The sequence below is a fragment of the Nanorana parkeri genome, unplaced genomic scaffold (assembly GCF_000935625.1).
Source record: "Nanorana parkeri isolate BGI_ZX_2015 unplaced genomic scaffold, ASM93562v1 scaffold1794, whole genome shotgun sequence".
NCBI lineage: Eukaryota > Metazoa > Chordata > Amphibia > Anura > Dicroglossidae > Nanorana > Nanorana parkeri.
Window position 1 is genome coordinate 263,179 of NW_017308062.1, and position 21,043 is coordinate 284,221.

A 21,043-nucleotide genomic window follows, 5' to 3' on the forward strand; every position below is an offset into this window, starting at 1 on the left:
TTTACATTGTGTCAATGTTATCATTTATATATTTAGTTACATTTGGAGTTCTACTGAAAGATCGTTCTGAAAGGAAACTTTAGATGGATTCGAAATCCGAATAACGAACCGAATTGAATTTCAAAAACTGCCTTGTGTTTTTTGTTCAAATAAAGGACTTTTTCAAGATGTGTTTTTTTAAAAACTCTTTTCTTTACTATTTGGTGCATGAGTAGGGGTGACAACTACCCCTTACTCATGCACAGTGGGGGCGCATCTGGGTGCCCCCTTTATAAAAGGGGGTACCCAGATGCAGTTAAGTACCCCTGCCCACAGATCTCCACAACCACCGGGCCAGGGTTGTGGGCAAGAAGCCCTTGTCCTCATTGACATGGGGACAAGGTGCTTTTTCAGGGGGTACCCCCTGGATAATCACCCTCCCAATGTAGAGGGCATGTGGCCTGGTATTGTGCAGGAGTATTCTCAATAGCGCGTACAGCATCCCTTCGGTTTCGGCTGAACCGAAGGGTTTTGCAGCCAAAGCGAGCCGAAGGATTCGCCGAACATTCGACTAAATCTTTTAGCTCTTTAGTGAATAACCCGCTAAGTCATCATCCAATCTAGCCAAAAATGACTGGATCTGGCAGCTTTCATCTGATGACTATGAAATGTTTTAGTTGGTAATATACACAAGGGAAGTGTACAGAGTGGAAAATCCAACAGGACAAACAGAAGCCATATTTACACAGCTTTCATTGCCATACAAAGTTATAATAGTATTCTATTTACCTGCTGTCATAAATTCATAAGATAAGAATTACGAAATGAGAATTAAGAGACTTTGCTGTAATATAAATATATAAATCCTACAAAGTCATACATGTTGTCATGTGATGGGTTCTTATATCCCACAACATTGAGCAAGGCCTCATCTTGAGTGATAATATCTTGTGACTAAAAGGCTGATGCCGTATTACTAATTTTACTCTAGTTTGCAGTCTGCTTTAGACAAGCTAACATAATGCTCAACTGAAATGGCTCATACAAAAATAAAGCTTGTATGAATCAACCTACTTGTCTAAAGTTTATCAGCGGTACCATCAGTGGTGTATTTAGGTTTTGTGCTGCCCAAGACAAGACAAAACTCGGGCAACCCCCCATCTAAATTTGCCCTACCCCTTCTTGTCTAAGACATTTTGCATAACCTGTCAGTCACTGGACGCACGCTGTATCCAGCTTCTGACAGGTTTCTTTAGTAGTGTAGCAGGGAAACCAGGGTCTCAGGCGGGCTGTGAAGGGTCTCTTGTGGGTTCTGCAGGGTTTTAGACTGAGACCCCACAGAGCCCACCACAGACCCCAACATAGATCCAGCAGAGCCCACCATAAATCCCACAGAGCCCTCCCACAGAGTCCAACATAAATCCTGCAGAGCACACCATAAATCCACAGCCCACCTGAGACCCTGCAAACTCCACCATAGACCCTGCACAGCCGACCTCAGACCTTGCAGAGCCCATCACAGACCCCATACAGCCCACTATAGACCCCACATAGCCTACCTAAGACCTTGCAGAGCCAACCACAGACCTCGCATAGCCCACCTGAGACGTTGTAGAGCCCACCACAGACCCCGCACAGCCCACCATAGACCCCGCATAGCCCACCTGAGACCCCGCACAGCCCACCTGAGACCCCACACAGTCCACCATAGACCTTGCATAGCCCACCTGAGACCCCATACAGCCCACTATAGACCCTGCATAGCACACCTGAGACATTGCATAGCCCACCATAGACCTTGCATAGCACACCTGAGACCACACAGAGCCAACCATAGAACCTGCACGGGCCACCTGAGACCCTGAAGAGCCCACCACAGACACTGCGCAGCACACCTGAGACTCTCAAGTGGGATGTGCAAAGTCCCTTTCCCTGCAAACATGTGCTGTTCCTCTTACCTAAAGCCCCCCAGCCTGCCTCCGGGAAATCTTACCGCAGATGGTTGGTTATGAGCTGCCCTGAGCCGCCTGCAGCTTCTTCCCGCAACACCCCCACCGGCCAGTCTGCATTTCACTCGGCCTGCCTCCAGCCCCACCTCCTCCTCGCCACTGGCCCTGCCCCCTCCTCCTCCATTTGGCAGACATCTGGACATCTAGAATAATTCCCCTATATATAAAAATTAGCTATCTGAATGACGGTTCATTGGAGTTAAAACTCCTTCAGAAAATCTCCAACTTAACTGCGCTGAAGCATGATCTTTAATAATCTAAATTACCCTTGCTACCCCAGGTGGTTTGTCTTGGATTACGAGCCTGTGTTGGGCCGTTACACTGATATGTAAAGGGAGACATTAAGATACTCCCTATTGGTTCTGATGAAGGAGTCGTGACCTCAGAAACGCGTCAACTAGGAAGGACTGACAGCCGGCTGGCTAAGTCCATCGCATATGATTTTTTCATGCCTGCTTAAACTCTACTTTTGTGAGTACCATTTCATCTGTTTTTATCTTGTTTTATTAAAAAGTTTTTACGCGATGGAGGCGCTGTCTGTGTTGTGTATTTCAGTTTTGAGGTTTCCCTAAACCAAGCGAGAGTAGCCTCGAAAGTGTATTACACCGATCACTGAAGATTTTCTCCTTTCTTTTTATCCTGGACATATGCTGCTGGCGCTTCTGTTATAATTTGTCTAATACCATAATGTGCTCAAATACTGAAATCCGAAAGTTACTCCATGTTTTTGTATTTAGATAATGGTAAGGAACATGTTTAAAATCTCTGCATTTTATTCAACATGTATGACTTGTGAAATGTATGAACTAACTAGATCACAGAGAACAATTTATATTGAATGTTAGGTTTAGGAGATAGGCTAATCTGCATATTAGCAGCACTGATTATCACAAAATTGTTAAAGGTCTTGCATCAGTTTTATTTTAATTGAATTATTAAGTGTATACTGTGTACTACACTGACCTATTCTGCATTCAGGTATATGTGAGGTTTGAGCTTCAGTTATTCAGTCCTGTTAACAACAGGCTTTTTTTCCGCAAAAATAAAAACATGAAAAAAAGTAAAAACAATATTTAGAAAAATGTTTTTTTTAGGGCTTGTTCACACCAATTGCAGTGTGTTCCAGAGCGGTAGCTGCTGAAACGCAAGCAGTTGCTCACTAAACTTTCCCCTTTGTTCTGGGGCGGGAGGAGGTGTGGTGGCACATTGAAGTAATCGGCACCACAGCCACACACCCCGGACGCAGTGCAATCGGACGCGTGGCAAAACATTGCCTGTGTTCCGTTCCACTGCGAACGCAAAAAAATGCTGCATGCTCTATTTTTTGCGTTTGCAGTGGACCAGAACGCAAGCAATGTTTTGCCACACGTCCGATCGCACCGAGGGGCGGGGGCGTGGCTGCTTTGCCATTGACTTCAATGCACCACCTTGGCCCTCCTGCCCTAGAACGAAGGGGGAACTTCAGTGAGCGATTGCTGTGTGTTCCAGCAGCTACCCCTCTGGAACGCACCGCAATTGGTGTGAACAAGCCCTTAAGTCTTTGGCATAACAAATCAAGACACTATATACATAAATACATTCTGCCATTAGAAACTATTGAACCTTTTAGTTTAGGGCTCAAACAACGAAGGTCAGCCTAGCAAATGTCTTTCCATGGAAATTATTGTCTGGTAATTGACTTGTAATTATGATATACTGATATCTATCTATAAGAAAAAGAACTTGGACGTGCAGCTTTCTGCGCCAACTATGACTGTTGGTCAAATGGACAGGGCATATTAGAAAAGGGGTGGAGCTACATACCAGAGGAGATCTGGCACATGGAAAAATATTGCCCAACACTTCATTCTGACAAATTCCTGTCTCAGAGTCAGTGGTGTATTTTGGTTTTGTGCTGCCCTAGGCAAGACTAAACCCAAGCACCCCCCCCCCGCCACTCCCCAGGTGGACACGTTGGTCCCCAAGTCAAAGAAGCACCACGTCCAGGGGTACTGGCAGTAATTTATGAATAATTTATAATATTAATTTTTTTTCTCTTATCTAACTAGTTTGGGGGCAGCATTTTTTGGCGCCCCCCTGGAAAGTGCCGCCCTAGGCAAATGCCTAGTTTGCCTTGCAGTAGATACACCCCTGCTCAGAGTTATGATGCAGCACCAGTTCGCAATTTAACCATTAGCTGGTCCATTAAGTCTCCGCCCTTGTGTGTGTTCTGATTTACCAAGAGCTCAGCTGTTGGTCCTGTTCTCCATGTATAACACTGGCTCGCTGATCTCCTGGTTCCTGACTTTGGCTATTGTTTCCGTTCATTCTGCTCTCAGTGTTCCCTGACCTGTTTCGGCTGACTACCCATTTTGGCATCTGACCTCTGGCTTTGCATCAACACTTCACTTTAGTTTCTGTCTGGTTTCTTGGTTCCCTAAAACCATTAATGAATTTGTAAATTGTGATTATATTATGTGAGTATAACCCTTCTTAAGCACCTCGAGGGTAAATAAGTGTAATTGTTGTAATTGTTACTCATAGCTGAGGTCCTGAAGCCCACTTATTAATGTTGTTACCCTTTGCTGAACTCTTTCTAGTTTAAAAGAGAACTATGAGGCGAGTGACAATCACTCAGCCTCATAGTTCTAGCCGACTTGTGACAATGAAACTGTCACAGGTGGGCTCAATAGATCGGGAAGTGAGCAAACACATACCGTCGCTCCCTCACTTCTTGATCTATCCCTGCAGAGAGCCGTGACTGTCACTCACGGCTCCCTGCAGGAATCCCCCCCCCCTTTCCGATCCTCCAGCGCTGACTGGCGGAACAGACGGGGGAGGGGGTGGGTAGAGCTGGCTCTGCCTCTAGATAGGCAGAGCAAGCTGTCACTCACACAGCTGGGTGGATCTTGACAGTAAAGTCGGGATTCGGCCCTGCTGCGGCGTCTCAGTATACCGCGAGCTGTAGCTCGCGGTATACTGAGCTTTGGGTGACGGGAGGATGCTAGTTTGTGTCCTCCCGTTACCCTTAGGAGAACTATGGGGAAAATCACTGACCCCATAGTTCTCCTTTAAGGACATCTTTGCTATGGATTGGTGACCAAAACTGAACTGTGTGCTCAAGATGAGGCCAAATCAGAGTTTTGTAATGCATGAGTGTATTCTGTAAGCTTTGTTAGTTAAAGTTTAGCATTGCATTCTATAGCTTAATCTTTGATCTAGAAGGGTCCCTAAATATTTTTCCATTTCTGATTTTCCCCCAGGAGACCCTCCTAATGACTATTATGTCTTCTTCTTTTTTTTGGTATCCAAGTGCATGACTTTTCATTTTTCAGTATTGGAACTCATCTGTCATGTAGCTGCCCATCTATCTTTTATGTCTTCCTATAGCAGACATCTCAACTCTCCCGGATGTTCCGAGAGTTTCCTGCTATTAGATAATAGCTCCTGGAGAGAAACATTTTCTCCCAGAAAGGTTTACTCTGAGCAATCTAGAGTACACCTTTCCGTGCTGTCTTTTCTGACATTGGGGCCACCATCAGTCAGAAAAAAAAATGGCATTGGAACTAATAGCTAGATTGCTATTGGCTATTTCAATTTGCAATAGCCAATAGCAGACTAGCTATTGCACCCGCCCACTGCTGCTGTCAATCAGCAGAGGTGGACCTTAAGTTCTCCCTCAGGTCCACCTCTGCTGACTGACAGGGCCTCTTCTTTCAGAAAATATATAATTGTTGGGGGTTTTAAGCTGTTTTCTTGCCAAGAATTCTAATTTAATTATGTGTGTGTGCCAATATTAAGAAATTGCTCTGGACAGCAAGTGGTTAAAATACAGGAAAACTTTACTAAAGATGATTAACTCATTTAACAGGAGCTGTAATACAACTATTCAAACATTTATGGATGTCAGAGAACTGTTCAAAGTAACTTTGTACAGGAGTTGTCTTTTAGTGACCTCTAGTGGTCTAAATGTAAATTTACAAACAAAACAGATATTTGACACGGTATATAATATAGGTAGGTTTGTAAAAAGTGATGGTGTCTTTGTCTTTTGCTCAGGGCTGCTTCAAGACAACAGGAGTTGCTTGAGATAAACAAATACTGTATATCCACTTTAACACTGCTTGTTTAAATACTTGCTCACAGTGGTTATACTACAGCCACTGAGATATGGCATCAGCATGTCAGTTTAGCAATATTTTATTATTAAAGATTGGCATAGTTTATCATTAAAGATGGGTATATTTTATTATTAAAGCTTACCTAAACCCTATAAAAATGGGTAGAAATGCTACTTTTTTGTAGGGTTTAGATCCACTTTAAATGATTACTGAGCCTTTTTTTTTATAAATCCTGAAAAATCACGCCAGGGGGCACAGCACCACGGGCTCTGCCGCCCCCCAACCCTCCAGCCAGACCAAGCAGGCACCCATTCCCATCAGGAGGCAGGCACCTTCAGAGATCCCTCCACCGGAGCCCACCCATTACCAAGGGTCGAAAGCTTCGATGGCCTGGAACCTCATCCAGCACCCCACCAATTACGCCAGGAATTACTAAGCCGCTATCTACCCACACTCCTAAGGCGACGGCGGCCGTTCTGTTCCCGACAACTGATAAGAACAGATACTATACTTGATCTTAGCCAAAAGGTGCCCATTAGTTCGATTGCGATCTACCAGTCGATTGCAGAGCTAATGCTGGTAGATCGTGATCGCAAGTCAGCTGTCCTGAGCTCCCTCCCGCAGTGCTAGTGCGACCAGACGCTGCAGGCGAGGAGGGATGCCCCATAGGAGCGACCAGAACACACGTGGCCTGGGGATCCCAGCTTGAGTGTTGTCGCTCTGCCCCGAATGTGCCTGAAGGGGACTGGGTGGATAGAGCTCGATATGATGGAAGCCCCTGAAACTGAGAAAGTGATGGTGATCAGGCAGTGCCATGCTCTGCATCTATAGGCAATGCCACAGACAACAGTCAGTAATGTTCTACGAATCTATGTGTTATTGCTTTGCTGTCTGCATCATCTCTGACAGCGCTGCACGATGACCACCCACCCACACATCCTTTTAGCCGACACTTTCTGCTGCACATGCAATGCCGGGAATGATGGCTTCTCATGACAGGGACCAATGCCAGCCGCTTAATGATGAAGATATAGTGCACACTGCCCTTGATTACCTTTATACATCCCCTGTGTCCAGCAAATATCTCACTGCTCTAATGTTTTAGGAAGCACCACAATATCAGCACCTACTATATACAACAGGGGTGCCCAAGGGAGGAGACACAGCAAGGACAGAGAGAGAGCATGAGGAGAGACAGCCAGGGGAGAGATCGAAAAGAGAGACACCCAGGGGATAGAATGAGGAGAGAGACAGCCAGGGGAGAGAGCGAGGAGAGACAGCCAGGAGAGACAACCAGGAAAGAGAGTGAGAAGAGACAGCCAGGGGAGAGGGTGAGGAGAGATAGCCAGTGGAGAGAGAGCGAGGAGAGACAGCCAGGAGAGAGCGAGGAGAGACAGCCAGGAAAGAGAGAGGAAAGACAGACAGGAGACAGATATCTATTGTGCTGTGGGCATTTTGAGTTTGTTAAAATTGAATATCTGTATTCAAATAATCAGGTTTATTCAATAGGATACATGCAGTAGTCCCAGTAAGCATTTGAATGTATTTGTTTTTTAAATAAAGTTGTTGTTTTTTTTTTGCTGGTAGATCTCATTGAGCTCGTCATTTGAAAAGTAGATCTTAACACAAAAAAATGGTGGCACCCCTGGTTTAAACCAAGCTTATCAACAACCTACACTGTATCTGCAGACAAGGACTGAGCATAAGGAGGGTATGGATTCGATTCACCTGTTTGATTCAGTGCCTTCACTGCCAAGAGTTATGAATGATGACTTCTATACCACAATCTGCTATCACTTGAGATCACAAACTGCTAGAAAAAATGCAATCCCTGCATGTGTTTTGTTTGAGAAGTACAAGAGAAGTACAAGTCCCTCAACTGCAGTGGCAGACGGGACTTGTAGTTTCTTCATTCACAGATCCTGTCAAAGGATCTGTGAATGGATAACGCTGCTGTGTGGGTGGAGCTATGCACAGCCAAACCAGATTAAAAGATTGTATATTATCAATCCAACAGTGTCAGTTCCCTGCAGTTTGCAAAAGCCTACTGGATTTAGAATTTGCAGGTTTAGTAAAAGCAAATAAACCAAATTACATCAGCCTGTGTGTTAACACTGTTCTTCCAAAAACCATACTGGTTACAAAACATGTGATAATCATTTCAATGAAGCCACATAAAAAAAAAAGGTTATACATTATATTTACTAGTTGTGAATCTTTATGTAGTACACTGGTGAATAAGCAAGGACAGTGAAATTCCTCTAAATAATGAACTTTATAGCGAATACTGAATAGGTTTGTAATAATAAAGAAATAAATGTAGCTTATAAGAGTTCTCCATCATACAGGTTACTTGCAGAAGAGCAATATGCAGGCACTTGTCCAGGGGAGGCGCTCTTACTTCCAGCGGCGATCATGCTGAACCATCTCTATGGTTGGATGCTGACGCTGACGGATGACGTCATTGACTGCATGTCCCCGGTAGACACGTGTGTGCTGCTTCGTTAGCGGAGAAGAGTGTTGGTATCGGTGTGCGGCAATACTTCTTAAGCAATCGCTTCTCAAAGCTACGACATTTGGGTTTACATCGGTCCATCCCACTGTTTAGGTATTCCTATCACTTACGTAGTTTAGCAATATGTACTTGTAGATACCAAGGCTGTGACAGTTCGGTGGGTTGAAGGGTGAACCTCTAGCAGTGACGACTTATGGACATGTTACAATCTTATTATACAAACGTCTTTAGATCTACCAAAACTATAGTACGACATGCTACCTGAACTAACTGACCAATTTGATTACAATCAGGCAGACACTTGTTGGAACTAAAGGAGATTGTAGAACCAGATTGTAGTGTGTGTGGTGAGCTTTACTTGTTTTATTCTGTTAAGAGAAGGCACAGGTACATGATTTGATATTATTTTAGTAGTTTATAAGTAAATGTTTGGGATTATTGTATGATATAAACATGTTCCACAGCTTGTAGTTGTCAGAATAGGCTGTCATCTTGTACCTTTTTTGCAGCAATGTTCCACTTCCTACTAGAAGTGGTTATACAGATAATGGCATGCTGATTGGTTGCCCACTTCATTGTGGAGGCAGGAAATGTGTACCTTCTCTACTCTACAGAAGTGGAGACTCAAGGTGCCCATACACTGGCCGATTTTTGGCTGGTTTTTATGTACCGGACGAAATTCCTTTCAGCCGGCATTCCTCAATCAGCTGATCAAAAGAGCCGGCTGGAAAATCTTCATACGATCAGACGGCAGCCACTGAGCTGCCTGCTCTGACCAGGTATTCTGACAGGTGCCGGTGCGGACAGCAGCGATTCCACGATCGACACCCTGTTTGCGTTGATGGAGGAATTACGTCAAATTTCTTCCGTTGAGCCAGCGGGTTGATTGAAAGAAATTGACAGGTGTATGGCTAGCTATAGGTCTCATTGACCTGGGGAAAAGAGATTCAGCAGCGGATTCTTACGCAGAAATCACCTGTGGTTAGGGACAGATGATTGCCCCTGCATGTAAATAGCTTGCGTCCAGGGGCGATCATCTGCTCCAAACCGCAGGTGATCACTCCAAGTGCCGCAGCATACAGACAGCTGCTGTCAGCCTTATCATCGCTGTGTACAAGCTGAGCTGCTGCAGCTGTCCAAAACCTCCTGTTATTCTGGTCATAAAATTCTTCTCATTCTTATGAATGAGGACTTAAAGGAGAACTATGAGGCGAGTGAAAAATCACTCAGCCTCATAGTTCTAGCCAACCTGTGACGATGAAACTGTCACAAGTCGGCTCAATAGATCGGGAGGTGAGCGAACACATAACGCCGCTCATTCACTTCTCGATCCTGTCCCTGCAGAGAGCCGTGACTGTCACTCGCGGCTCCCTGCAGGGATCCCCCCCCCCTGTACATTTGGCTCTGCCTATAGATGGGCAGAGCCAGCTGTCACTCACGCAGCTGTGTGGATTCAGCCGGTAATGTCGGGATCCGTCCCGGCTGCGGCGGTCTCGGTATACAGTATCGGCTGTAGCTCGCGGTATACTGAGCTTTGGGTGACGGGAGGACGCTAGTTTGTGTCCTCCCGTTACCCTTCGGGGAACTATGAGGAAAGGCCCTGACCCCATAGTTCTCTTTTTTTAAAGAACTCCGCAAACATTTTCTTAAACCTTGCAGTACGGCTACCCCTGCACTGTAAGGGTTATGAAAACGTTTGTGTCTAGGTGCAACGTATAACTGTTATTTTTGCACCTAGACAAAAACGAGCACTTAACCCGTGCAGTGGTAGCCCCACTGCTAGGGTTATGAAAACGTTTGCCCGGAGTCCTGCCTTAAGGGCTGGTTTGGCTTTTATATGTTAGCCCTCAGCTACAGTGCCTAGTTTATAGTATATGATTTTGCACAGGTTTATTATGGTTCAGGGCATGGACAGATTTTTGACAGATTATTTTCAGAATGGAGTTCCACTTTACAATAGAACTCCAGCCAGAACTGTTGTTTTTTTCCAGTTTGGGTGCGGTGTGAAGGATCGTTATTGCTGTATTTGTCTTTATTGGACAGATGCCCCATAATGACCTTTCTACTGTGATTGGGAAGAGTAAAGTAATGTGCCATTCAGAAATGAGAAATAAAGTGCAAGTGAAGCCCAGAATTTTTTTAGATTTGGATACAGGGAAGAGGGATTAGAACCCTGTAAATTTTTACTGAAATTTATTTTTATTTTTTTGCTTTGTGTTACCGTTATGGAGCTTCACCCTCTCTATTTGTCCTAGTGACTGCTCCCACCGAACAGGAATAAAAGGGATTTGCACTGCATGCTCGAAAGTTAGGGAGAAACATACATGTTCGACATAACAAAAAGTACATGGCTTTTATTAAACTTAAAAACAACAAACTAAACTGCAACTAGTGTAAAAGTGTCAAACAAGATATAAGGCCCCTGCATACCTTCATATAGCTGCACAAACCAGAAACGCAGTACAGCATACTGATCAACATACTTATAGTGAGCAGAGGAATGACCTCCTTGCGCTCTTTTTTTTTTTTTTCATTGTCCAATTAGCAAGCTGCCAATGTTTTTGAGTCTGTGCTGTGTGACAGAAGTGGCTGGGTTACAAGGCTGGATACAGATGATTAAAAATACTTTTGCAGCTAAAACTGTATCCATATATGCATTTAATTTCCTGGAGGTCGGCTTCCAGTAAATATTTATCACCAATATCTGGCAAAAACAATAGTTCCTTTTTAAGCAGAAATCTTCCTGACAGGGCACAGATGACGATTCAAACTTGACTGTTTCTAATCATTCTGTGTTTCCAAATCTAAAAGAATGAAAAGTCTGGAGTGCCATTTTAAATGATGTATTGAGACATTGCTCATTCTTATGACAGGTGAAATGGTACAGTATACTTGCATTAGAGTTTATATACTACAGCCTTTGGACACAAATTAACAGTTTATAAATATGTATTTTTTTCATAGTTGTGTTAAGATTCCTCAGTGAGAGACTACTGAAGCAATATACATGTTTTTTTTCTATTAGTTTTGCAGCTATGATGGAAGACATAGGAAGAATTTTAATTCAGTTTAAAAATGAAAGTGGAGAGTTGCTGGGATCCTCCTTTGATGTACCAGTGGATATCACTCCTGATAAACTGCAGCTGGTCTGCAACGCTCTCTTACAAGAGGTATAGTCTCCAATCAAGGAAAACCATTACATATATGTCAGTTAAGTCATAATATTGATGTTTTGATATTATTGTTGAATTAAGTCCTGTGTTATTTTGCTTGATTGTTTGCAGAAGCAGCAAATTGGTTGTAAACATTGCACACTGAATAGATTGAACAGGGCAGATTTTGTAATGAACTAGAATATAGGTTAATTAGCAGCTCCATCAGGATGGCTAAATATAGTGTCACAATCCAGGGCTCAACAAATCCCAGGAGCCAGGTCACCAATGCTTCTTAAAGAATACAGCTGATGCCCAACTTTTGAGGTTTGCTCTAGTTGTTGTCAGTGAGCTGGATCCTGGATTGGATAGACTGGCTCCAGAACTCTATATTAATTTGCACACCACTAGTCAAAACATGCATATAGTGACTGCTTTACCTTTTTTTTTAAATGTGTAAATTTAATTTCTCTACTCACCTTCCAGGACAGCATTAGAGAGATAGGCTCCTCCCACCGGAACAGAGCAGATGCAGGTCATTTTGTGCTTTAATCTGCCTTGTAGCAAAAAGGTGGACAGATTCCCTTGTTTCCTTTATGTCTGCAAGTCACATAGAAAGGAGAACTCCCCAATGGGGGCACGGCAATAGCTAGTTAACAGAGGTTCTAACCTTTGCACATTCTGTCCTAAACAAAACGTTTTAATAAAACTATTAGTCAAGGGGTTGTCCATTGGATTTTTACCAGATTTCATCTTATTTTTTTCTGGTAAGAACATGAAAGATAAAGCATTAATTGCTGTACATCAGTGGTCCCCAACCCCACCGGTACCGGTCCGCGGATCAAATGGTACCGGGCCGCACAGTCTCAGTGCTGTCCGGTCCTGCAATATGGGGCAGTGCAGGGTCCCGGTGTTCGAGCACAGGGGCCCCGCACTGCCGACGGGCTTCACAGTGAGGGGGCGGGTCCTGTGACTCCCCTCCCGGCCGCGTCCATAGTAACAGGAGGCGGGAGGGGAGGTGAGTCACAGGAGGCGTGTGTGTGTCACAATATATATTATTATTATTATAATTAATTATAATAATGATTTATATATTATAAAATATAAACAATCAACGCCCCCCCCCCCTCAGCGGGCCACGGTAAAATTATTAAACGTTGACCGGTCCGCGGCGATAAAAAGGTTGGGGAGCACTGCTGTACATTACTTCCCTTTGCTCTTGTTTTAGAGAGTGCATCCCTTAATTGACTATCCCAGGGGTGGACAAATTAATATGGAATTCAGGAGTCGGCTCCATTGACAACTAGAGAAAACTTAAAAAGTTAAGCACCAGCTGTGATTTTTTTTTTTTTAGGGAGCATTGACTACTTGGCTCCTGGGATTTGTCCAGCCCTGGACTATCACTCTATGGCAGACTTTTACTACTATATTGTCTTCTTTGCTGGAACCATTGTAGGTTAGTAGTACACATTTTCCTATTCATCTATGACCTAGATTCTTTTCCACTAACTCTCCCTTTTCCTCAGGAGGAAACGGTGCCGTTTGCCTTTTTTGTCCAAGATGTGGAGGTTGTGACATCTTTAGAAAAAACATTGGAGAAGCAGACAGTGGAAAGTGAAAAAGTTTTGGATATAATCTATCAGCCCCAAGCGGTGTTCAAGGTCCGTGCAGTAACGCGTTGCACCAGTTCTTTGGAGGGACATACTGAGGCTGTGATCTCAGTCGCATTTAGCCCAACTGGAAAGTAAGTATGATGTCATTGTGAAGGGTTTTTAGGGCATCTAGTGTTCAAAATTATACTTGCCACTATCGTCTTATTGTAAAGATGCACAAACCTCTGACTTTGCTGACCCATACCTCTCTGAATTATTTTTAAAGCCCATTTATGTAATTGCGAGCCTTCATGAGCAATAACAGGCACAGCAGTGGGAAGTGGAGGTCTTGTGGTCTATACAACAGGGCTTAGTAGGTCAGTATAGCTTCACTTGTAAATTGCCCTAATCGCCCATTTCCCAAAGAAAAACTTTAACATTTTAGAGTGGAGTTGACATTTTAATATTTGCCTTTAGGTATTTGGCCAGTGGGTCAGGAGATACCACAGTTCGCTTCTGGGACCTCAGCACAGAGACGCCGCACTTTACATCCAAGGGTTAGTGAGATGGACTGTTTTGGGGGGTTTTTTATGCCACATTTGTGGCTACTATTATAGCGTACAAAAAAAAAATATTTTAATCTTAAATAATCAATGTTCACTTTTAAAGGGTCAGTCCACCCAAAACTGATATGTTTTTGGTAGATGCTGGAGAGTTTTCAAGATAACGGCTCTGCCAAAAACATTTAAGTGGGAGCACAGCAGTACCCTTAGTTGAGCCCTTCTGGTCTGTGTGATCTCTACTTCCTGTACCTGTTATTTCATGAATGGAATTAGTCACTACAAACAGTGGCCCCCATTGACTTCCATTGCATCAACTAATCCTATAAATTAGTAGGGACAAAAAATATAGAGTGCATGGATCGGGAGCATTTAGCTAATAGTACTGCTGCACTCTTGGCACAGTTTTCGGAGAGCTTGAAAGCTCAGGAGCTTTAAGAGATCTTAAAAACACAGCAGGGGCATAAGTGTATTTAACACTGGCCTCCCGCTGGCCTATTTTTGGTCCTTTTAAGGGGTGGCGAGACCTCTGTGTTTGAATTCCTAAGTCTTTACACCTGCTACATAAGGATGTTCCAATTTTGCTATTGGACTTTGTATTTATTGCTATGTAAAATATAGAGCAGTACAAGGTTCTGGTACATAAAAGTGGGTCCAGCATTATGGTAGGGAGATCTGGCTGTCAAGAGTATTTAGGAAACTATATGATAAATATGTAAAACCAGGAACTAAATCCCACTTATATTTAAAATAGCCCCTTTGGATGAACCATCCCTTTAATTGTTCTTTAGTTTGGTTTGTAAAAGGGGGTGATTTCTAGAACAGCTGTTATAGAAAAAACCTTAGAAAAACTGTTTTTAATTTTGAGAAATAGAATTATGGATCTTTGAATATGTACATATTGTTAAAGTGAACTAGTACTCTCTAGGTTATGTAAATTAAAATATTCTAAACATGCAGTAAAACACTTTAAAACTGGCACCCATTCACCGCTGCAGCTATATGCATTTTGGAGAAATGTATCTTTAAAGCTCACAACATGAACACTAAAATCACATCATCTTTTTCCCTTTCCTTTATATTGCTGCAGAATCCTGGCACCCTGTCTGTCTCACACAGCAGGAGATAGTAAGCTGATAGGGTTTTTTCTTCAGGATGAATTACTTCACAGTGCATGCTGTTAGAGAGGAAAGGGACAACTTGTTTTAAAGCTCTGTTATTTCTCAGAAATTATTTACGATATTCTTAAAGTATGGGCAAAGGTACACTTTAACATTGCAGCAAATACGTTTTAAAATAAGGTCTTGCAGACCTCTGTAGTTACAGCCACTGTGGAACAATTCTCACATTTCTCAATAATTGCAGTGTAGTCCTTTTAGTCTTGTCTCAGTACTCTGCTCTCTCCCTCTTTCTGTGCTCCTGCTCTGTGTTTGCATTATAAATTAGAAGGCTGGCGGGAGAAGATGAGCTTATCAAGAGAAATCGAAAGTGAGATATGATGTTACTCCAGAGTACCTGCGGTTACAGGTGTCGAACAGGGCTTGTTTTTAAGCTCATTTTCCTCTTATTGCACTCATTGATATGTGTTTGTAATGGCATATTTCTGTATCACAGGACATACACACTGGGTGCTCAGTATTGCTTGGTCGCCAGATGGAAAGAAACTTGCATCAGGCTGTAAGAATAGTCAGGTGAGTTGTGAGTGCCTGGTGAATGTGCAAAGACTCCTATTATCCTTTTACCGTTCTCATATAGTGACATTATCGGCTTAAGTTTTTGATTTATTAAGTTTTATATCCCTTTCTAACTACTATGATAGTTATGCATCACTTTTCCCAGTAAATTGATGAGCAATACAAAGGCTTTCTATATTTTACCATTTCTCTTTTTCTACTTATATTTGCAGTGTAGTCGATTTAACATTTTGTCATCCAACAGTATGCAGATCATGTGAACAACATATGCAAGTTATCTGATTTTGTATTTTGGTACTGTCCTAAATGCTCATGGTTAAATGATTGTTCTTCAGTATTTAAAGTAACTGACTTGAATGTGTATTCACTGCATCTATTTCTGGTGACTTATTGTACTTTTTCAGATTTTTATATGGGACCCAAGCACAGGAAAGCAAATTGGCAAAACATTGATCGGACACACGAAATGGATAACATGGCTGAGCTGGGAACCTCTTCATTTGTAAGCTAGACCATTTCTCCATTTTCTTCTTGTTTTGCTTTTGAGGAATAAAAACTTTACTGAAATATGTAGTTGTCAGGCATGTATAGGGTATGGGAGCAGGTGACTTTGCAGGCAACGTTGATTAGGGCTTCAGCTAAGAATATGACTTGCATAAACTCCCTTTGTAACTGTTGAAACTAGAGGAATCTATTTTTGTGGGCTGAGCCAGTATACATGAAACTAAACATTTGGACAGTGTCTGGGCCTCTTTAGCTCAGAAACTTAAAATAATGCATTTGATTTGTCAGCAAACATTTAAGACGACATATTAGTAGATCCAGTTGTTAACATAGAACAAAAAGTAGCAAGCAGTGTAACATGGAATGCTATATATATGCTGAGCTGAAAAAATATGAACACAGACACCAACTAAATTGATAGACTTGATGCAAAAAGTGCCCATCTGACATCACTCTTACTAAATGTTACTTGGGAAGTTTGTCTCGTGCCTGTTAATTATATATGATATGATTGTTGCCCATGAAATTATGTGTGAGAAACTGACACCGATCCCTGGTGAAAGGTTGATGAATGAATCTGGCATCTGTACTGATCATTTTTCTCTTGCTGGTAGATCCAAATGTTTATAATTATACATAGTGTAAAGGGTTGTTATTAGAGAAGTGGCTGTCTAATGACCTTCATTGGCAACTGCTTAGTGCTCTTGGTTCACTTTCAAACCTTTGACATTGATCAGCAAGAGATCATTTACCTTTTCTCTTAATGACTAGATGCTTTAACCAGATGAGTCTTTTAGTTCTACAATTACATGTCTGGGAACAGAGAATATAAAGAAAATATGGCTAAAGATTGATATTCTGGAACTAAAATAGGGTAATACACTGGAAGGACTTTGGAAATCCTTTTCGAATTAGTCCTGCAACATAATAGAACTTTAAGGGCCCTTTCACACTGCTGTGTTCCGGTAATGCACATTACATATGTCAGCACATTGCTGTGCCGTTCATTTTCAATAGTTCCTCAATGCAAATGTGCCCATGGACATTAGATGACAGCTACCTGCTCCAGCTTTTAATCTAATGTCTATGGGGCAGCCAGGACTTGACTTTCCTGAAAGTTGGACTTTGGCCCCACCCACCGGCTCCAACGATCGAGAGCTGAGCGATCATAAACTACTGATTACTCGGCTCATGGTCTTCTCCTTGCAGAGAGTAGTGACCGCCGCAGCCTGGAACGGATCCCGTCATTACTGTCGAGATCCACCCAGCTGTGTGAGTGACAGCTGGTTCTGCCTATCTAGAGGCAGAGCCAGCTGTGCCCGCCCCCGTCCGTTCCGCCAGTCAGCGCTGGAGGATCGGGGAGGGGGGAAATCCCTGCAGGGAGCCGTGAGTGACAGTCGCAGCTCTCTGCAGGGACATGATCCAGAAGTGAGCGACGTTATGCCTTCCCGATCTATTGAGCCGACGTGTGACAGTTTAATTTTCACACGTCGGCTCGAACTATGAGGATGAGTGAAAATCACTCGCCTCATAGTTCTCCTTTTAAGAGTACTTGAGACGACTTTTTTTTTTTTGCTTTAGTCCCCTTTTAGGGTCAAAGGAGTATATTTACTATTGTACTACAGTGACCCAAATTAGCCATCTAGCCGGTTACTGCTGGAAACATACTCAGATGCTTCCTAGTGCACTTGGCACTTTTTAGTGATCATGGCTGCTATGAAAAAGCAGAACCTTAGAGGTTTGGAATATTGAAACGGTTCCATTATATTGTTAGATGTATAAGTAGTTAGAAAAGCAAAACATGCTGTCAAATTGATACCTTTTTAATGTCTAAAAAAAAAAAAAAAATCTTAGATTGCCTACAAAAGGAACTTCAGGCGTTCTGACAGCTTGCATTGTAATAGTTTTAGTTGCCACTCAAAGGTGTCACTTACGGCTTTTAGCAGTACAGTGTTTTAAATTGCTTCTTATCTGTACAGTGAGTTAATAGCTTATTTTAATCAGAACTGTCTTCCCAATGTGCTGACCTGTTCCAATTTGCCTCCCAATGCAAACAGGACTGCACTTCTAGGTTTGGAGGAGAGCAGTTAGCTGTATCTGTCTTTTCTAATAGTGTATTAGCTAAATAGTTGTCATCCTATTGCTTTGTCATTCATTTTCGCTTTAAAAAAAAAAGATATATTAAGTTATGTATGGTTATCCTTTTTTGCCCCCATGGTAGTTGTAATTTATTTGGTCCTATCATTGTAGGAATCCAGAGTGCAGATACCTTGCCAGTGCATCCAAAGACTGTAGCATTCGTATCTGGGATACTGTCTTGGGGCAGTGCCAGAAGATACTTACCAGCCACACACAATCAGTGACTGCTGTGAAGTGGGGAGGAGATGACCTGCTTTATTCCTCTTCACAGGACAGAACAATAAAAGCTTGGAGAGCAAGTGATGTAAGTTTTTTTGGCAATACAGTAAAGGCAGTTCAATTTTTAACACAAAATGTTTCAATATAGCAGTCAAATAGCATGTAGTTTGTGATGCTTGCCATTCTCAAAGTGTATCTACAGCTCTTTTGGGGGGTTGGAGGGGGGGGGTCTTATCCATTGAGGGATACAGGAAGGCCAGCCCACGATATTCCCTCTTATTACCAGACTGCCTTAGTTTTTTTGCTTCTCTACTAGGAGAATTAACATTTTCTTCAGCTCTACTTCTGTAAAGACTAACCTATTATTTTCTGATCACTTTTTCCTTCAATTTCTTCACTTTTCTCGACACCACTGCTGGAGGTTTTCCTCCGGTTTGCAGCTGTCCAGTGTAGCCTTCCTCAGCCGGGCTTTTAAAGTATCGCACCCAGACCCCACTGGGCTGGATATTGCAGGAATAGACTGCAAGTGACCATTGGGCACACTGGGTTCCACATGGGACACTTTCCAGATTCAGTTCTGGTAAAAGTTAGCTGCAGGGCTATTTTAAAGATTTGAGTGGAGTGGGCCCGTCGGACTGAGCATTGGGAGCTACTTCATTTTCATTGTTTGCTGCAAGCCTTTATTCCCCATTTCCCAACAATTATGCCTAGGAAGGGGTTAATACTATGGAACTGTGGACACCTTTAATTCCCCTACTCCTTCGACTTCAGCGTTGTGGCCTTCCAAGCTTGGCTGTACATCCACCTGCAAAGTCTGATATTCCAAGTCTGCCAAATCTACAGACTAGTCTTCCTTCACATGAAAGTGTTCCCCCACTTTCCAGACTGGGGTAACCTCTTTTGACCTTTTGTGGATGATTTGACAGCTTGTATTCCAGATGGCTGGGTGCATGAGGTGGTGCCCCAGGTCTTCTAACTGGAGATTTGGTCCTGTCCCCTGCTCGTTTTCACCTTTCCAATCTTCCTGTGTTTTTGAACAAGTTAACAGTTCTTTGAGCCCTCTTAGGTCTTCCGGATCTAGGTGTCATTGCCTCCTTTCCTGTGGCAGAATGGGGACTGAGGTCATGACACCTAGATTCTAAAAGGATTTAAGTTATGTCAAAGACCATGTAGTCTAAAAAGCATCAACAATGGTTACTTTGTATGCAAGATAGATTACTAATAAAATAATCTTGGGGGAGATGCTCTGTGCAAACTTTTGTATTCATTCCTAACTGGATATGTCTGTATCCAGATACAGGGATCACCTGGTGAAAGGAGTAGATGTTCTGGTGGCTCCAGGGGACCAGTATACCCTGATCTATGGATCCGGGTATACAGCAGGATCAAGATAGTGGGATGCTGGTGATCCTCATTGCGCCGAACTGGCAGAGGCTTGGTAAGACCTCTGACAGATAGTCAGGATCTTCTGTCCCAAGGACTGATTTGCCATCCTGCTTCTCGGGTACTAGCTTTAGTGGCTATTGATGTCTAGGTTCTATGGTATGGGGCATTTCTGAGTCTGTGATTCCTAGGATGCTTAAAGCTAGAAAATCTACTTCCTGCGAGGTCTTGGGGCTTTCACCCAGGAGCTTCCTCAATGGACGATTTCTCTCCTTCCTATAGCTGGGTCTGAATGAACCTTTTGGCTCTCGGCACTATCAAGGGTCAGGCACCTGACCTTTTCATTCTTTTTCTGAGACCATTGGCCTCTCACTCTTTGATCAAGAGCTTTGTAAGGGGGAGCGGTGTCTCAACCCACTAGGGACACTCTTCTCTACTCTTACCCACAAGGCCAATTTTTCATATAACCATCACCGCTGAATGGCTATTGTCTGAACTGACAGCCTTATCTTGCAGGGAATGCTTTTTGATCTTGCCGAGGAACGTGGTGGTGGTGAAACTCAGAACTTTCTTCTTGCTTGTGGTAGTGTCTGCTTTGAACCTTGATAAGGACAATTATTCTTCTGTCCCTTTTTGTCCACCTCTGGTTAATCAAGTCAATTTCCCTCTATTGTCTTGATGTGGTTCAGACCTCCCAACCACTGTTTCATTTTAGAAAGACTTGTTCAAGCTTATGGTCTCAAGGTTAGGCTTCCACCCTTTCCTGTCAAGGTGCACTCTTCCAGATGTCGACTGCTTCTTGAGCTTTTCTGCATCAAGCAACTAATTCCCAATTTGCACGGCTGCCACCTGGTCTTCTGTTCACATATTTTCCAAGTTGTATCATGTGGACGTTTCAGCCTCATCTGATGCCAGCTTTGGGCCCAAGATCCCTGAAACAGTTTGCGGTGTTGCCTACCCCTCAGTTGTATTCCTTTTGGATATCCTTAAGGTAATAACTTCCTGTGTCCCTCAATGGACAAAAAGGAAAATAGGATTTTTCTGCTCACCTAAAAAAAAAAATTCTGGGAGTTTAGTGAAGTACACAGGCCTCACCCCTCTGTCTTCTGATTCAATTGATACATTCTAGTAGGATAGAAGTTATCCTGTGCCTGGCCTAAAGCTTTTTTTTTTTTTTTTTTCCAGTATCTAGCCCTT

General features: G+C 42.9%; 1 protein-coding gene across 1 annotated transcript in view; it reads left to right on the forward strand.

Moving 5' to 3' along the window:
* Positions 1 to 11,631: 11,631 nt before the first annotated feature.
* Positions 11,632 to 21,043, forward strand: part of NLE1 (notchless homolog 1) — a 17,765-nt gene continuing 8,353 nt past the window's right edge. The window contains exons 1-6 of the mRNA XM_018571617.1: positions 11,632 to 11,773; positions 13,282 to 13,499; positions 13,825 to 13,904; positions 15,522 to 15,598; positions 16,006 to 16,103; positions 18,356 to 18,548. Of these exons, the coding sequence (XP_018427119.1) occupies positions 11,639 to 11,773; positions 13,282 to 13,499; positions 13,825 to 13,904; positions 15,522 to 15,598; positions 16,006 to 16,103; positions 18,356 to 18,548 (801 nt within the window). The 5' untranslated portion in view covers positions 11,632 to 11,638. The remainder of the gene's footprint in view (positions 11,774 to 13,281; positions 13,500 to 13,824; positions 13,905 to 15,521; positions 15,599 to 16,005; positions 16,104 to 18,355; positions 18,549 to 21,043) is intronic.